Source organism: Pholis gunnellus (genome assembly GCF_910591455.1).
Source record: "Pholis gunnellus genome assembly, chromosome: 1".
Lineage (NCBI taxonomy): Eukaryota > Metazoa > Chordata > Actinopteri > Perciformes > Pholidae > Pholis > Pholis gunnellus.
In genome coordinates, this window is record NC_136528.1 from 23,705,960 (window position 1) to 23,724,339 (window position 18,380).

Below are 18,380 nucleotides of genomic sequence, written 5' to 3' on the forward strand. Positions count from 1 at the left end.
ATTACTGTAATCCCACAGTGTTTTTTAAATCTCAGATGGTTGAAGAAATGTTGACAGGAGCCTCAAAAACTTTATTTTCTGCATCTGTCCTGTTCTGACTCGTACATTATATTGATGCACTCTATCAAAATCTTGCAGTAACATGATATCATTGTTATCTCACGTGGCCAGCATGTCAGATGTGTTTTGCCCATCTTACACACACAGATAGATGTAAATCGCTCAAACACACACAACCACAGGTTTGGGTTAGTTTTGTGAAAGTATTGTTGTCAGGATGTTTACCTTTTGTGTTGTTAATTTACAATATATAAAAAGTTCAACACAAACTGACATACATTTTGTGACAATGCCCATATTAATAATTATTATCTGTTTTATATTTAGATGGCTGTTATTTTCTCAGCTCAGCTTTACTTGACTCACAAACAACAACGTTTGTCAGAGTCTTATGAATGCAGAATACATAATTGTATGAATTAATCATAAAGTGCACAGATTTACAACTTACTGACATCACAAGAAGGTTTTTGTCAACAACTCCAGCTCAAATGATCTGAGCCCCACTGTAAGCTGGGAGTATGTTTTGCTAAGCTGGGAAAGCAGCACAGACTCTCTTCCTAGCATGTGTGTACTGTACTGTACTGTATGCATACAGTATATTGCATTGCATTCCGTATTTATTCTGAATATAACCAGAAGAGAGATTGATTGATCTTTAAATACCTTCCAGTTTTGGCAGAGGTCATTCTCATATCTCCTCCTCAATCAGTGGATTGGATGCCAACTGTCCTATGCGTCTGTGTTACATGAACTCATTAACAATGCAGCTGGAGAGCATATAACCATTAAGGTCTGGCAGCATGGGACAGCTCCACCCTCACAGACTGTGGCTGGCTTAAACCGCTGAAGTGTACATCACAGTGAAACATTTACAGTGGTACTAATTTATTATTTCATAAATACTACTTAAATGCTCATTCACTCAGACAAATAATTTGTATTTATCAGATTTAATTGTAGATGGTTTTCACAAAGGTCAGTGTGTATGTGTATGTATTGTGCATATACATTCCTTGGTCACAGCTCCATCTGTTTGTAGGAAGAATGGAGAGGCCCTCAGCAGACCCCTGAGAGGTTTAAAGTATGCCGGCCTCCTGCAGTCTCCAAGCAAACACACTGAATACTCCACTCAGCTCTGGCAGGCCGGTTTTAATTCAGCCTGGGCCTCATGAGGAGGTGAAGGAGGTAACAGCTATGAGCCGTCAGAAGACATCCCCCTCAACCCCCTATTACTTCCTTCAGTCCTCTTTTTTTTTTAAAACACAACCGTTTATCCAGTGACAGGGTGTGACAAGGGGACATACAGCCCCTGTCCTTGTGGGAGATATGACCACCAGTCTGCCACCTTTAGTGTGCAATTTCCTTCATTTCCCTAAGATGACTCATCCAGTTCCCTCCCCCCTTTTCTCTCTCGGTATTGCTTGAAGCTTCTAGTGAGAATCACCATTGGTAGTGTGGCCCTTCTGCAGGCTGTGCTTGCTGATTTACTGATTGATTTTAGCATTAATGGCCAGCCCTCCTACCCAGTAACCCCCCACACACACACAAGTGCACACAGTATCTATTGTTAGACTTCTCCTGTGGCTTCAAGATAAGCTGAGCCTGGAAGCTGAAGTCTTGATAATGAATGGATGCAACAGAGGAGTGAATTTCCATCCTGTTTCTATTCGCGGCATTTTAAATCCAACTACACATTACTCAAGTAAATCTAAAAATCATATGTAGAGTTAATTGTAACTTGTTTTTTACAATGACATATTTGGTTGACGAATCATGAGCTGGTTTGGTTGTAGTTTGGCATTATATGAAGTACAAGAATACAGAACAGGGGTAATAATCTCTTCTAAACCTTCTCCATATCATTTTCATATTGTGATATAGATGTTGTGTTCACATCTAGCAGACTTCATAAGTATTTTTAGCATTAAGCGGTTCTTATTCTCACTATTAATTTGAACCAACCCTGCTAGTTTACTGTGGACTGTGTTGCTTGTTCAGGAGAAACATGTATGTACTGAAGGTTCTGTGTCCTGAAATGCTCACCTGCCGGCATGCGATAGCCATGAGGCTAACTATGAAAAGAGGCACATGTTCCACGACAGCACAAGAGAAATGAAACACATACGTACGCATGTACAGCACAGCATGAACTGGAGTTGAATGTGCATTGAAGTGTTTAATTTGTCCATTAGTTCTAAGAGGAAAATATCAACCTCATGCTAACAAACCTGCTGCTGACTGAAACGTGACATATGTACACTTGCCTAATTACATAATAAAAAATTGTACAGTTACAGGAATGTCTACAAGCACGACTACTCTGACACGGTGCATCACTTTCAACTCGCAACACTTCTCATTTATGTATTGAGGTATTGTATAATGACAATTATTTTTCCTATAAGACAAACGCTGCTCTTTACTGACATGGATTAAACGTCTTGATGTTGATATTTTGCATTCATTTCATTTTAATTAAGAAATGAATTATTTATGCTCTTTACATTTGAGCATCTGTTCAGCTATACACCATAGCATTCTATGCAACTAAGTATGCATTATTTGTGTTGTAGTGGTTTGTTTTGTATCAAATGTATTTGATATGATCAGCTTTTTACCTTTTATAATCATGCTTGTCCTCTCTCTCTAATTCCTCTTCACTTTGTTTACCCTATGACCACTTCAATACAAAAAATGTAAAAAAAAGGCCCCAAATGTTTGCATCAGACCCTCTCGGCCTGTTTGTTTCTATGTTATCTCTTGTCAGTAGGCATAACAAGAGTGAAGGTTACAGGAGACACACCAGTCACTATCATAGAAGCAGATACAGGGCAATAACTGAAGCCATCCCGGGGTTTTTAAAATGGTCAGCACTGAATGTTAGATGTTGACACAGCTGTGTACAAATTGGCTGGACGCACTGATCAAAATGTCACCTTGTGCCTCTTCTGCAGTGTCTTGAAGTCACATTACAAGAAAGAACCACAGACGGAGTAGATGTTGAACTGCTTAAAAGTGAATCAAATGATGTTTAGGAGTTTGAAGGGGCTTAAAAGCTGCTATAGGACATGTGATTACAACACCATATTATAACAATGGAACTCATCTTGAGAGACAAAGATCTTCCCTCAGAGATGTCTTGTTTAACTAAGGGATACAATGACCAAGAACACACATCGCTCAAATAATGTAATATTAAGTGTGTTTTAAAGGAAACCCTATTCCCTCGGTGTCTTTGTTTAAGAGGGGGACACAGACAGAACTGTGAACAAGAAGAAAACCTGGCATGGTTGAACCCGTACAACATTTTTGTGCGGGTAAAGAGTTGAACAACTATTATACCTCTGATGACATTATGTAGTTTATTTTACTGAGCTTGAACCTTTTTTCTTTTTCGTCTCTAACTTAAACTGTCTGGTTTGGCCTAATAAACCTGGCACTACACGATAATCTTAAGAGGCAGTGGGTGGATGGACGGACACATTATAATCAGTGGATGAAATCTTCATTTAGGAAATGGCCAGAACACTTCTAGGCAACAAGCTCTATCCTCTCTCTCAGACGGAGGGTGCGCGTGTGTGTGTGTGAGACAGATCGCTGCACGGGGAGAGCTGGGGGGGGGGGGTGAAAGGAAAAGATCTGCTGAGGGCTAATTTCCATTCTGCCAAAGTCTGAAGAAAAAAAAAAAATGTGACAAACTTCACCCTGCCCAACAGTTACATCACAATGACCCTCATAGCATAATTCTCAAGCAGGACTCTGTGCCGCCTATTAGATCATTTTCATTACGAAGACCAGCATCCTCTGCATTTCAAGACAGCTATTGAGACACATTGGTTCATAAAGGTTTTTGTTAACATCTCACAGCCGATCACGTCAAATGCAGTCGGTATCCAATGGTCAGTAATTGGTCACTGAACAGTTATTTGAAATGAACTCTGGACTATATGTAAAATAGTTAAAGATGGCAGGGCGCCCTCTGGTGTTAGATAAAACCTCATCGTAAACTGTGTCTCATTTGAATCCTGCATGGGGGAAAGTCACATTACGGGCTTCTCAAGAAGCTCACATGCTTGTCATCTAACATTTATTCAGGCTAAATGACTGTAATGCTTATTGCAACTGTTAACTAAGTCAACAATAGAGAAACTCTAACTCAAAGTGTTCACCAGTCTATTTGAACACAGGTGCAAATCAAAAAGTTAGCCGACGAGCAAGGGACAAATCATATCCGCACACTGTAAGACATGAATGTTTATTATGTGTCAACTTCTCTTTTGTATTAAAAATAATCAAAGTTCAGGTTAAATATTCAATGTTTCATAGCAATGAGAGTTAAACACTACAAACAGCATGTTCATTTTAACTAAAATTCTTCCACCTTGTTCCAAAAGCAATAAGAGACAGTTGTGACTAAAGTAAACAAAGTGCTGCTACATTGTAATATTTCATCCATTTCACAAATGAAAATACTACATGACGGTTTTGAATTTGCAAGTTTCAGCTCCAGCTGTTTAGTCCGCCACTAAAAACGTGCGAAGAAAAAAAAATGTTGTCGGAGCTTTCCTGATTTCTCCCTTCAAGACCTTTTGGGAATCAGAAAAGGCTTGATGGTCGATAGAAACTTGTGACCTCTGACATTCAGCACGAGAAGCATTTTTAGGTTTAGTGCAAACATTTTAGCAGTTACCCCATTCAAACGTGATAAAAAAAAAAAAAACAGTTTACAGTTTAGATTTATTAACGCAAGTCAGTCTTTTGTACGGAGCTCAGCGAGGGACAAGGCGGAGGGCAATTTAATAAAAGCAATCAGCGTTAATGGCCGTGCGTGTCCTGCTGCCTTCAAATGCAGCAGGGATTTCATGAACTGAAGGAGAAGCTTTTCATACTATAAAGCAGCTGATACTGTAAGAATCACCCACATTCATTCACAGATCAGTGCAGACTGATTTAGGCCTATTTACCTCCTGATTAAACCAGTGTGTAATTGAAATAAATTATTTATATTTCAGATTTAATGCCAACTGTATTCACAACTGTAAGGTAGCAGAGATCTGTGACATTGCGTTGTAAATGTAGGTGTTGTTGAAGGGCACAAACTGGTGGCTGATGATCTTGATGGCCTCTTGAGCAGCACATCCTACAGGAACACCATAAAAAAAGAACATATTAACATCTTGGATTTATCAGCACTGTTTAGTTTGTGAGACGTGCTGTGTCTTAGGTTCTTTAATTTCCGAAGAGAGGTGATGTATTACCTCCCAAAAATGCTGCAACTGTGTGTGGCTCTGCTGCACCATATCGACAGCTGCAGAAGGGTAATAAAAAAAGAAGTTGGGAATTATTTGGCACAGTCTTAATCACTCTCACCAGTAAATCCAACAGTGGCCGTGACTTACAACTCGTGGATGTAATCGTCTTTGATGTTGACATTGAGGCTGTACTCCTGCAGTAGGCTGTTCACACAGAGCTTCAGTTTGCTGATGTCGTCCTCCACCTGGTAGTTATAAACTCCTGGTAAGAGAGGACATGTGGGAAAAGATGGGGGAAGAAAATGAACGAGACAAATGAAATAACTGTGTTTCTGTATAGTGACATTAGGAAGAATCATCTACAGTAACTTGTAAATTCAATGGTGTTCCGTGGGATGTTCAAATTTTTCTTATAACCACTTAGAAAAGGGGGTGAATACATAGGCATGCACCTCTTACCATTTTTTAATCCCCAAGGGGGAACGTACATGTTCAAGGTGCTGTACATAAGTACATTTAGACTGATGTTTTTGAATTCTGTGAAGTTGTGTGGTTTCAAGTCAGTAAGTGTTTCACATCTTGTTCAAGTGTTTAAAGAAAGATCTGTGTGAACCTCGTCTTTACCTGGGTAGCGGGAGTGCTGCTGATAGAAGCGATCGACAGAACGAAGCATGAGGTAGAAGACCATCTCGCTGTCTGGATTGTCCATGCTTGAGGCTGAGGACACGCAGCTATCGTTAATAGGCGAATAACTTTTGAGAAAATAGTAAATAAACAAGACGGAACAGTTTAATCAGAAGGTAAATTAATCTCCAACTTACTGATTTCATCTTTATTTACTGAATCCACACTATATTCTTCAGCCAGAGATCTGCAGCGCACCACCCTCAGAAAGGATGAATTCTTACCTAGACACCAACACCTACAGTTAGCAATTTACTGAATGCAGGTGCAGCAATAGAGCACATTACGCTCCACTGGTATGCAGAGAGAGTTATCTTGAGTCCAGAAGGGGCATACAGTGACAACATTACAAATCTCAATCTCTCCATGTTCAGAGTAATTCAAACTATTGAAGTCAGAGAAGGCAACACTACTGCATGATGGCAACACATGACAGACGTGGTGCTTTGAAGAGCTGCTAAATTAGTAACACTAATACACGCATGAGGCAGTTTTGATTCACGCATCATACCAATCTGTGTAGACGCATGTTTGTCTAAAAAAAGAAATCCCCAGTGGGTCTGTTTGTATGAATACACTAATTACCATGAAAAATGAGATCAGGCAGTGTAATTAAAGGCTGCAGCCAACGTACTTATGTACTCTGCATCTCAATATCAAATATATGCCTCTAAAAACACTCTCTATAGCGTGTAGTATAGAGAGCATATTGCATTAATCAGGTTGACATCAGATTTGTGTGCATGTAAATATACCCACTGAATATAAAATGCATACTTCATAATACTTACAGAACAGTTTGATGTCCTTCTCAGAGATGCTCTCTGGTGGCTGGTGGAAAGTAAAAGGAAATTCAGCAGAACATCCATTTTAGTCAAAAACATTGTGTAAGTAGTGCAAGACTCATCCATACATTGAGTATTTTAGGGCGAAATGTATCAATGCCATCATAATTTAATATTACCACGGCTGGACGCTATTATTTTTATTTTGAGTAAGCATTAATTGATTGAATTAAGCCCTAAATTGTTAAAGATTGTTTCAGACTAACTTTATTCAGTGACTACTGAACAAAGTTTACAACCTACCTTTCCAATAGACTGCAAGAGACATTCTACATGCTTAGAAACAGCTGCTGCATCCTGCATGGCCTTTTCCCTGTAACTGAAATAAAACACAAAAATGAACAGCAACACAGAGCTACATTATCAAACCATGACCCGTTAGAAAGCGAGACATAGAACCACATCAGGGAATTTGTACGAGTACTTTTCTGTTGCTGTCAAATCTATCTCCACAGTTAGCACCCATATGTTTCACACTTACACATTCTGAAGGCTGATGAACTTCCGAGAGTCTGCGATCATATCTGGGATGGTTCCCCGTACAGGAAGGCTTCCATTGCCTTCTTTGAGTGAAAACTCCTTGACAGCTCGCAGCATCACCCAGAAGGACGGAGTCTGGTCCACACAAACCAACACAATTAACTCCACACGTCAAAATAACAACATTCGTCTCAAAAACTACATATCTGAAACTATGACATAACGATAACGATAATATTAATAGAAGTCAAAACCTGTGATGTGATGTTGTTACACTCCTCACTATTGAAGAGGTCTTCAACAGCACTGGGAATCTGCGGAAAAGAAGAGACGTTACTAGAGGAGTGTCACTAGACTTGACTGTCAACCGTTACACTATACAAAACGGACTGATTGGGGGCGTAAAAGGTGAGAAGTGTTGAATGGGTCACAACCAAGAGTATTTGAGATCCGGTACCTTGGTTGGATTCAAAGCAGTATTGACATTCTTGATGGCTTCTTCAAAGTTTTCTTCATCCTCTGGGACACCGTTCTCATTCTTCAGGATCCCTGAAGGAACACACATCACACATAAATTCACATCACACAGCCAAGTCACTGAACTTATAGGCAAATACAATCCAGAGGTTCACAGATACCTTCCCGAATAAACTGTCTGAAGGCCTCTTTCTCCTTGTAATTCTTTGGTGGCTGACGGTTGGGCTACAATGACAAAATAGAGTGACATGTTGATGTACAGCAACCCTTACAAATGCAGACAGGCATACATATCAGTGATTGAGTAGAAAATGTGCTGTACCTCACTGAGCCATTTCTCCAGGTGCTTGGCCACGATGATGATCCACGGCGTGTGACTGTGATCCTGCAGATTAAATAAAGCACTATCAGTTGTGTGAAGTGTAGTTTAAACTGACTGATGTCTATAAACAAATGAGCTGAACCTAAAGTACTCACCTTCTTGTCCATGCTGTCAAGCTCGTAGGACTGAATGTGGTTCTTGAATTCGGCAAAAGGCTGGAGCAACCTCAGGTCCTCCAAGGCATTGTCCGGATGGGATTCAATCACTGAAGAGAAAAGCATGGTCACAACACCAGGGCTAGTGTGCCCTCATGCAAGTTGCAGCAAGTAAACAGCGTAGCCCGGAGCTCGATTTTTAATACTATGGAGTTCCATTAAGAATCAAGCAGTCAAAATCTAGAGGAGTTTTTAAAGGGCAGATCCGGGCTCATCTATGGAGTAAGGTGACCAAATCAAATATGACAGGCAGGTCCAGGGAGTGTTACTGTATTTTCTTTTATCTTATTGTGTTTTGATGTTATGTTTTTCCTTGTTGTTGTTGTGAAGGCTTTTATTGCTTCTATTCTAGTGCTTATTAGTTTTGCTTTTAGGACACAAAGATTGTTGTGAAGTTAATTTTGGTTGTTTTTGTTGCTCATCGTTTAAGGGATTCTGTGCATGTTCTGTGTGATTGTCTTGTTAAACATAATAAAATAAAACTAAATAAAATGTCAATAAACATTTTTAAATCTTCTAATTTTACATGTAAACTATGAGCCCCAGTGAAATGACTATGAAGCAAAAAGTGTGTATGCAGGCAGATAAGATGTCAATAATCCATGTAAACACTCCAGACTATAGAGTGTAATTTATGACATGTTGTTCATCACAGTAACGCATTTTCATGAGTTCATGCTCAACTGCGAACTGAAAGCATTCACCATATATAAATGATAACACCAGTTAAAAGTTTAGATTGAAGGTTGTTATTGAATGTGTTACAGTTTCATAATACGAGAAGTGATTCCAAGTGAACTGCTGTTGAACTCACCCGTGTGCTCCTGCACCACCAGTCTCATGTAGCCGATCAGGCCGTAGCTTTTACAGACCAGGAAAGGTACAGAGGCACTCCACAGAACGGAGCCGAGCCTCAAACACGTGCTGTTGGATGTCAGAGAAAAAAAAATGACACGTTAATTCGACTTAAAATAAATGTGGCGGTGCAACAATAGTTGGACTCCTAAAGAGGACCCACCCACTATGTAGAAATAAACAGCTAATTCTAAATAAACAATGATTCTTAGTATTAGGTGATTACACACTAATGAAAACAAAGACATAAATATTAAATCACCTTAAATCCTACACACTGTTCCTTTAACATCAAACCCAGCCAAAGTGCTCAAGGCTCCATCCATGACGGACGTTCTTTGAAATGACACTAAAACTTTGAATTCAGTATACTATAGGTTCTGCCTATAGAAAGTGAGAGTGAAGATGAACTATATCTCATACCTTTCTGGCAACTGGACCCCAATGACTGCAGTAAACCTGTGGAAAAACTCTGGATTGTTGTCCAGAAGCTTGTTTGGACTCTGCAGAAGTAACAGAAAATACAGAGGGATCTCTGTCACTATCAGAGCAGTGACACTGATCAAATCATTTACATATTTACACAGCACACAAACTAGTCAGAGTCTGCACGTTGGTGTGGCCCTACAGTCCAAAGACATGCAGCTTAGGTTAATTGATTACTCTGAATTGCCTTTAGGTGTGAACGTGAGCTGTTGTCTGTCTCTCTGTGCCAGCCCTGCGATAGTCTGGCGACCAGGGTGTACCCTGCCTTCGCCCAATGCCAGCTGGGATCGGCTCAATTCGTACTGAATCATAACTGTTGTGAAAGAAATATGTGGCATCATGTCAACACGTAAACGATACCAACCTCCTCCACAAAGTTTCCAGAGACATCACTGTTAAGTTCTTGTAGCAGCTCAGTGGCAGCCTGTGCTCTGTTCTGCAACAACAAAACTAAAAGGTCAGAAACGGCTTTATGAATAACCAAGGAGGAGGGGTTAAGATGGACAATAGGACAGGACATTGTGCATCTGTGTGTGCACTTGCAAATGTTCCTAAAACACAAATGAATTAACTTCAGCAAAACATACCTTTCCAATGGTGTTGTTGCTAAGGAAAAAACTGCAAGACAAGATAAAGAGGGTCAACCATGAACACACAAAATAACAACTACATTCAAGCTTAGATCAACTTAGGTTCTTACTTGTTTCCAACATCTTCCCCAGAAACTGTGTGTCCATCCACTATGGTGAACGCTCCAATGCCTGACAATGAGATCAATGAATTGAATCAGAAAGATGCTTTCATCAGCACCTGCAGCATCATCACATGACAAGGAGCCACGTCTGTTTTACCTGGAAGTACTAGATTCTTCAGTATTTCTGTTCCAGTTGCTGTGGCGTTGATGAGACAAACGTGTGCGTTCTCCAGTGATTCTTGACCATGGTCACCCCACAGTCTGAAACACAACATGGACACGTGTTGCCACCTAGTGATACAATCCTCCCCGAACCGCTGTAAAAACACAGCTAGCCACCTAGCGAGAAGGACCTAAGCCAGCTCGTAGAGAGCTTCTCTAGCATTAGACTACCATGTATTGTTACACTTGTATAACCATCAAACACAGTGACTATGGGGTTACATGATGTCGGCTGTCATTAGACAAGCTGGCATGTCTGATTCTGAACACCAAACACAACAACAGAGCAGCACGTCCTATTAGCCTTATAGCTAACGTGTTAGCTCACCAATGCTGTGTTTACCATAACGCAAATAGCAAGCTAATGCTGGCTAACGTTAGCGCTCATGCCTCTTCTGGGACATCTCAAAAGAAACCCGCAGCGCGTTTAGCTGAAGGAATACGAAACCTACGCTAAAGTTTATATTTACCTGAGTTGCCTGTCGTATTTCTGTTCTTTGGAGGCTTTGGTGGCTGCCATGGTCTCTTTTCAATGAGTGAAGTCTACGGACGCATTTTAACTTCCTCAAACACAGATTCGACACAAACATACCCGTGTTGAAATCCGGCTGCGCACTTTCGACACACATTTCCACACATATTTGGAGACTTTAACTGGCATTAAAGTTAAATAATAATGTAAATATTGTGTTAATAATATTAAAGTAACAGGAGCCCCCTTGCCGGGAATTAATGTATGCATACGTATCTGATATTGTACTGCCTCTAACAATTATTTCCATAATCAATGAATCTGGAAGTTTTTTTATTTAAATAGTGAAACATTTTCTAAAGCCCACGGTGATGTCATGAAATTGCTAATTCTATCTTCAGGACAAACCTAAAGATAGGCCTATTCAATGTGAGAAAATCTGCAAATCCTCACACTTGAAAGGTTGAAACCAAAGACTTTTAGAACCATTTTTGCTTTAAATCATAAGCCTAATGAAAATATATTTCTTAATTGACTGATCAATTAATCGCCTACAGTTGTAATTGTATCAGCTCGAGCATTGATTTAATAACAGTGCATTTGATATTTGATACACAGAGTACGTCAGTGCTGTATATGACAATATAAATACATTGGTTCATTGTCCAGCCTATCTTCAGAATAAAACGAGAACAAAATGTTTTAAAATATTTAAAGGGTACGATCAATGATTTAAAACAGCCGAAAGACGAAATAAATAATATAAGTATTATTAAAGCAGATATTGTTCGTTTATATGACCATTACACATGCATTTGTACTTTTTGATGGTCATTTTCCCCTCTAAATTGTGTATTTCTAACCCATGGTATATATTGATGATTTTGTCTAATTAGTAGACGATAACATATTTTATTATAATTTTAGTATAGAAAAAACATTATAGATTGTAAAAAGTAATATTGTAATCATCCAAAAAGGACTGACCTAATGCAGCTAAGCTGTTAAACCTCAGACAGGTGTGGACAGTGTGTGTATGTGTGCGCGCGTGTGTGTGTGTGCCCGTGAAGGGGCGTGTCACAAAGGGGATAATTGCCATTCCTCTTCGACCTCTACATAAACTTCATCAATCGCTGCATGGTCTGATATCCGTGTCCGTCCTCCACCTGCGCACCGGAGTGCAGAAGTCAGACACCGACAAGTTGGTCAGAGTTGAATCCGCTTACAGGCACGATGACAGGGAATCACTGGGGATATGGAAAAGAGGACGGTAAGATCTCACAGCATGCAGGTTTCTTTACTGCTTTCTCCATGATCCACAGTGGAGGCAATTAACCGTATATCCGACAATAACATGCATGATTACTCTTCTTTATTTTTTGCTTGGGTGCACGCAGAGGAGCAACGCTGTTAATGCGAGATTAGCAACATGCTTAAAGGGATGCCTGCTGTCACTTTAAACTGACTTTCCAACCGATTTGCACTGGACTCTTGAGTGCGAGACATTGCATTACATCAGTGTCATGGCCAATTCAAGACAAGTTGCTCCACTTTCTGTGGCAAGTTGTTTGGTGTGGAAGAGGCAGCCTCTAGTCAATTGATCACTGATTTATGTTTTATTTATGGAGAATTGATTTTTTTCAGAATTGATCTTCACCAAGAGAGCTGAAGCTGAAGGCACACATGCAGTGCTGTGTGTGTGTGTGTGTGTGTGTGTGTGTGTGTGTATAAAGATTGTAGTAAATTATCTGTTGATTTCTTATGGTCTTCTTTTATGATAAGGTCCTTCTGTGTGGCACAAAAACTACCCCGTTGCCCAGGGGGACCGGCAGTCTCCCATTGACATCGTCCCTCATCAGGCTTCACATGACCCCAGTCTGGATCCGATTGTCCTGAACTACGATCAGTGTACCTCCATCAAAATCGCCAACAATGGGCACTCTGTTGTTGTGGAGTTTGAGGACTCTGATGACCGCTCAGGTGAGAAAAAGCTGGTCTTTATATGCATTTACTTAAAATGTAACATTGACTCTTTTTTTTTTTAAGAAGAAGAAAGCAGAAATCCCACATTCAAACAAAACTAACTAATCCGTTCAAATGCATTCTGCTTTTAGATCTGCACAATCTACAGAAGTCACTCTTGGGTCTAGATGTGGTGAATAAATAAAACAACAATAAAAACAGAATTGTGAATGGTTAGTAACATCTTGGCAGAGATTATACATTTATATGACTGTATTAGATATTTATTGACTGCAATTATTGACAGAGATAACGGTTAAGGGATAAGCCGGTATCTGTTGTCAGCCGCATTCAGTGGAAATCTGCGCTAAAAGTTAGCTTTCAATAAACGTAAGTTTGAAAGGTGGGATTACCTTGATTTGAAAAAAAAGTGCAAACCATGTGCATAACTGACCATAATCAAAGGTTACAAATAATCCCCTGATTATGCTGCAGGGAAATGCAGCCAGCAGTTAACTGTATGAGCATCTGTCTGCTGGACAAGAGATAATAACCTTGGGTGATCTCAATGGTTATTATGACCCTATTTGCTTTTATCACTGGGTGGATCCATGCTAACCACCCCGTCATTAACATGAATGATAAGTTCAGAAATGTTGGGCTGTTTGGCTCAGACAGTTTCCTCAGAGCAAGCAAGTAACTATCACCCGAAAGTAATTAATGAAGGTGGAGACCTGTAGGAAAACTAATGCACTTCCTCAGCACTTCTGCGCTGTTTAAATGAGGTGCACAAATCCTCTAAACCTGCTGTTGTCAGTTTGCCCCATGTGGCTTGGTCTGGGTGTACACATGCATATATTCCCACGTGACGGTGTTCTGTGTCACTGTTATTTTGGTAAGAAAAGGATACATCTCTGTGAAGACCTACGGACAAATATCGTAATCCAAATTTTTAACAATATATTATATTACGAGTTTAAAGATTTGTCTCTCAATGTTAGAATAACAAACATGACGGGGTTGATTATAGTTAATGCATTTCTTTTAGGTATTATTAATGTTGGCTTTTACAACATTATTATTATCACCTTTTAATTCCCTTTTCAACACATCAGTTATTTATAAATGGCTATCTAGTAATTGCTTCATATTCAAGATGAATAATACATTTTACTTAACAGATTTTCTTCTAACGGATCACACTGTTCTTGTGGTCATCCACATCTATATTTTAATATGGACCAGATGAGTGTTTTGCTCCTTGTTCCATTCATGCCTAGCTAATCTGACCTGGACTGGTGTGGCCTGTTTGTCAGAAGGATGTCAGCAGCATCACAATGAATAACAGTCAGATTAGACTGGCGTTCATACCCAGCAGTGCAAGCCATAGGCTCTGAAAACAGTCTGTACTATTCTGATAATAGGCTGAACGTCGTCATGACATATATGAAAGTTAACTGTTCATCCTTGTTTGCCAATAATCCTGAATTTAAATCTAAAATCAAGCTAAAAGTAGCTTTAACGTTGCTTTAATTAACATAGGACTGTCTATGTGTGTCTCCAACTAAAGCTTGTGCCACAGAGCTCTTATGATAGATTTGTTGGTAAAGCGGGCGGTCTTTCTGTCGGTGCTCATGTCTCAGCTTGGGAGTTAGAATTTGAAGAAAGTATGCTGGGTTGACTCATCCTGCAGTGGTACCAAGCTCACACAGGATGCTCTGTGTAGCTTTTTGCTGGAAAGCATTTTGTCCAACACCCACAGACAGTGGGGGGTGGGGGGGGGGATGCTGAACCTGAACCTTTTTTTTTTTTCATTTTATTTCTCTCTACATCTCATCTTCTACAGTGATCCGGGGAGGCCCTCTTGACAACCCCTACAGGCTGAAACAGTTTCACTTCCACTGGGGCGGAAAGGGCTGTCATGGCTCTGAACACACTGTCACAGGAAATAGCTATGCTTCTGAGGTCAGTGTCTGGATACTTCACTGTGTCAGCATTTAACCCAAATCACAGAATAACTCATTTTTCACTAAAGTGTAGTAAGGTATATGTGGTAACATATTTTGGTATGAAATAAAATCACCAGCTTTGATGCTTAAGATTACCATCTTTTTGCATCTGTATATTTGACTTGATTTAATATATTTAACTATAAAAGGCAATTTGATTTATTTCTGTCTTCCTATTTGCCCCTCTAGCTTCATTTAGTACACTGGAATGCTGTCAAGTACAAGACGTTTGGGGAGGCGGCAACAGCTCCTGACGGCCTCGCTGTCCTTGGCATCTTTTTGGAAGTAAGATGTTTCTCTTAACTGCAGTCCCATTTTCCATCCCTGTGCCCCCTTTCCTCTACATTTTGTATTAGTGTAACCATTTCCCATTTGTTTTTTTAGGTCATGGCAACTTGAACAGAGTTGTTGTCTAGCAACTCAGTTTTTTTTTCACCGCTGTCATTAGTTGTGCGAACAGCGTGGTAGCATAGTAATCAGACTCAATTAGTATTTTCTTTCACTCCACATTTTGAATTGCTGACAAAACTCTCAGATGTGGGAGGTGTTTTATAAGGTTGGAGAAGTTACAAGAGAAAAATAATTTGTCACAGCGCTGCGTTGTGTTTAGCTGTACTGCTCTTATGATCACCGTCACCAGTGTTTTAGATATGTGTCAGCTTCAACAAAAATGAAGATTTGTGATATTTTGGAGAATATATATATATATATATATTCTCCAAAATAATATAATATATATATATATATATATATGTGTGTATATATGTGTGTGTGTGTGTGTGTGTGTGTGTGTGTGTGTGTGTGTGTGTGTGTGTGTGTGTGTGTGGTATTCATATTGATTCCTTCCGCAAGTCACAAATCAAATTCAAAAGCAATCTCGTCTGTTACATAAGACAGGTGATGACCATAGATGGCTCCACACGATAACAGACGCTCTGTTCACAGTGAAGTTTAAGGTGAGCACTATACTGGATTTTATTAATTGTAATATTCTTGTGGTTTATGACCTGCTCTCTGCTTTTATAAGAGATGTTGTCTTTTTATTTCTGTTAAAGGGCAGTGTTGCAGATTTCAAAGGTTTCAACCCAAAGTGCCTCCTGCCCAGCAGCCTCCACTACTGGACCTACCTGGGATCACTGACCACACCCCCTCTGCATGAGAGCGTCATTTGGATCGTTGTGAAGGAGCCAATCACAGTGTCGGAAAAACAGGTGTGTGTGTGTGTGTGTGTGTGCGCCAGATTTTCAGCTCGTAAAACACTGTAGTAGTTATTTATTATTCCAGGTCATGTGGTACAGCCATTCAAACACAGCATTAACCCCAATCCAGTAGTGGGAAACCCTTCTGGCACAATATCTATTTCCTTACAACTAGATCTCCCACCGCTGCTTAAAAGGGGATCTACAGTTCTATAAAAGTTTAAAATATATATATATCTCTTCTTTTTAAATAAATGAAAAAAATATCAAATAGATATTCAAATCTGAATCAAGACAGTGATATGATTTTATACAAAACAGACATTATATTTTCTTAATTCCCAAATGAGTATTACTGATTACTTTTATATATTTCTTGTAGCTAATGATCTGTACCCATATTTCTCTAATCTTCTCTCAAAATGTGTAGTTTTTAAATATAAAAGGCAGATTCTGATTTAAATAACAGTCTATACCTGGAGACATGTACTGCTATGCTTTAGCTGTAAGTCAGTGGAGCTCAGTCAGTTGTGACATCCATGTTTCCCGGCCTGCATAATGTTTGGCTATGCTCCGCTAGGCTGCAAGGATCCACTGCCTCTTTTGTTGTTAATCTAAAGTTGAGCATCGGTATGCTAGGTTTGAGTAGTTGTGGGGGTGGGGTTTACCTCTATGCTGTAGGATTGTCCAGATCTTTGCCAAGCATGATGCTATATTTAGAGACAAAAGCGAGCATCATTCATGGGAGTTGCCGTGTGTAGGGTTGGCTTGTTTTTATCCACCCGTCTTTGCACTGAACTTAATCAGAAAGTTTAGGTCCGGTAACTCCAGGTTGTTGATGACAAGTTAAGCTGACTAACCGGATGTCTGCAGCACATGCCTTCCAGGTCCCTCTGTGAGCTGGCCCTGTGCGACTGCTGCCAGCCTCTGGATTACACTCACACACATTTTTAACTCAAGGACTGTACACAAGGAATCGTGAGTTTTAATGATGGTGGCACCTCGGGTGTAGCCATGAGCGATCTGTCTGTAAACCCATGTGTGTAGCATAGCTGGGGGTGAGGCTTAAGCTAGGCAACTGGCCTCACAACCTATGACTCCGGTCTCAAGCCTTTGATCCCCTCCAGCTGATTATCCTGATGGATGGATGGCTGGATGTGTGCAGGGCTTTAATTGAGAAATGCTTGCATGGAGACGCAGCAGGGAAAAGCTCTTACATAATGGGGTATTATTTTGTTTTTAATTTCCCCTTATAATGGTAGACATAGTGCTGGAAAGGAAATGGCAAAAAGAGGGTTATGTGTGGCTGGTTTAAAATGTTGAAAGGGGCATAAAGAATATATCTGATAATATTCAATGTAGTGGGTAGGGACATATTAATGTATTGTTGGTTTTGGTCTTTTAATGGGAGTTGTTGGCAATAACGTACACAGTCTCACCAGGGTCTGGTATGGAGCTAATGTTGTACACAGAGCCTGTTTAACAACAGAAATGTAATTTTGTTGCAAAAATATAAGGAGGAAATTCTCTTTCTGTCTCTCTAATGTAGCTGGGCAAGTTAAGAACGCTTTTGTTCACCGGAGAGGAAGAGGATCAGAGGACGCGCATGGAAAACAACTTCAGGCCTCCCCAGCTTCTCAAAGGCAGGAAAGTGCGTTCCTCCAATTAATGTGACCCCCAGAGACCTGAAGCCGTAGACAACAAAGGCTCTTTTTTTGACAAGAGTAAATGCATTGATTTGATTGTACTTTATTACCTCATGGTAGCTTGTCCTGAGGATTTCTGATTTGACTTTGTACAGAAGAGTAATTCTCATCACTGCCAGCACATTTACATGCATGTGTCATGTGTCATGTCATGTTCTGGTCAGAATCTTCAATGGCAGAGTGAGGAGTCAGTTTTTGAATGTTTTTAGTGCAAAATAAAAGGGATGTCATTAAGCAATATAATAATAATATTAACTATTTGCAAGTTTGTTCTTATATTATTATAACAAGCTATATGTTAATAAAGATTTAAATGTTGGATGTGTTACAAAAGCAAGCTCTTGTAAGTTGCTATCATATGTGACTATTATATTATATTATATTATATTATATTATATTGCAGACTAGTATCATACCACTCTGCCGTCTGCAGATTC

At 39.7% G+C, this 18,380-nt stretch overlaps 2 protein-coding genes across 3 annotated transcripts; one reads left to right on the forward strand and one right to left on the reverse strand.

The window, feature by feature from the left end:
* Window positions 1–4,333: 4,333 nt before the first annotated feature.
* nae1 (nedd8 activating enzyme E1 subunit 1) lies at window positions 4,334–11,138 on the reverse strand. Of its 2 annotated transcripts, XM_079179200.1 has the most exons (20): window positions 11,066–11,138; window positions 10,531–10,634; window positions 10,380–10,440; window positions 10,267–10,297; window positions 10,044–10,115; window positions 9,617–9,696; window positions 9,153–9,262; window positions 8,279–8,388; window positions 8,124–8,186; window positions 7,963–8,026; window positions 7,782–7,873; window positions 7,579–7,638; window positions 7,326–7,459; window positions 7,088–7,163; window positions 6,791–6,830; window positions 6,137–6,223; window positions 5,940–6,032; window positions 5,463–5,577; window positions 5,322–5,371; window positions 4,334–5,203 (listed from the first exon to the last, which is right to left on the reverse strand). In XM_079179200.1, exons 1-20 carry the CDS (start codon window positions 11,113–11,115, stop codon window positions 5,094–5,096), a joined length of 1,602 nt encoding a protein of 533 aa, XP_079035326.1. In that variant the 5' UTR covers window positions 11,116–11,138; the 3' UTR covers window positions 4,334–5,093. The 2 variants fall into 2 exon arrangements, with proteins under 2 accessions (XP_079035326.1, XP_079035327.1); XM_079179201.1 differs by lacking the exon at window positions 6,137–6,223.
* A 1,162-nt stretch (window positions 11,139–12,300) lies between these two features.
* On the forward strand, window positions 12,301–17,906 carry ca7 (carbonic anhydrase VII; the record flags this gene model as incomplete). Its single annotated transcript, XM_079186232.1, has 7 exons — window positions 12,301–12,337; window positions 12,850–13,047; window positions 14,876–14,994; window positions 15,228–15,323; window positions 15,932–15,994; window positions 16,094–16,249; window positions 17,787–17,906. The coding sequence occupies 7 exons, from the start codon at window positions 12,301–12,303 to the stop codon at window positions 17,904–17,906; spliced, it is 789 nt and encodes a 262-aa protein (XP_079042358.1).
* Window positions 17,907–18,380: the final 474 nt, after the last annotated feature.

Coding starts and splice junctions, on each gene's coding strand:
- nae1 (XM_079179200.1), bottom strand. CDS start 11,115: ATGGCAGCCACCAAAGCCTCCAAAGAACAGAAATACGACAGGCAACTC. Junction 9,697..10,043: donor CTGGAAACTTTGTGGAGGAG/GTTGGTATCGTT, acceptor TTACTTCTGCAG/AGTCCAAACAAGCTTCTGGA. Junction 8,187..8,278: donor TTGACAGCATGGACAAGAAG/GTGAGTACTTTA, acceptor TTTAATCTGCAG/GATCACAGTCACACGCCGTG.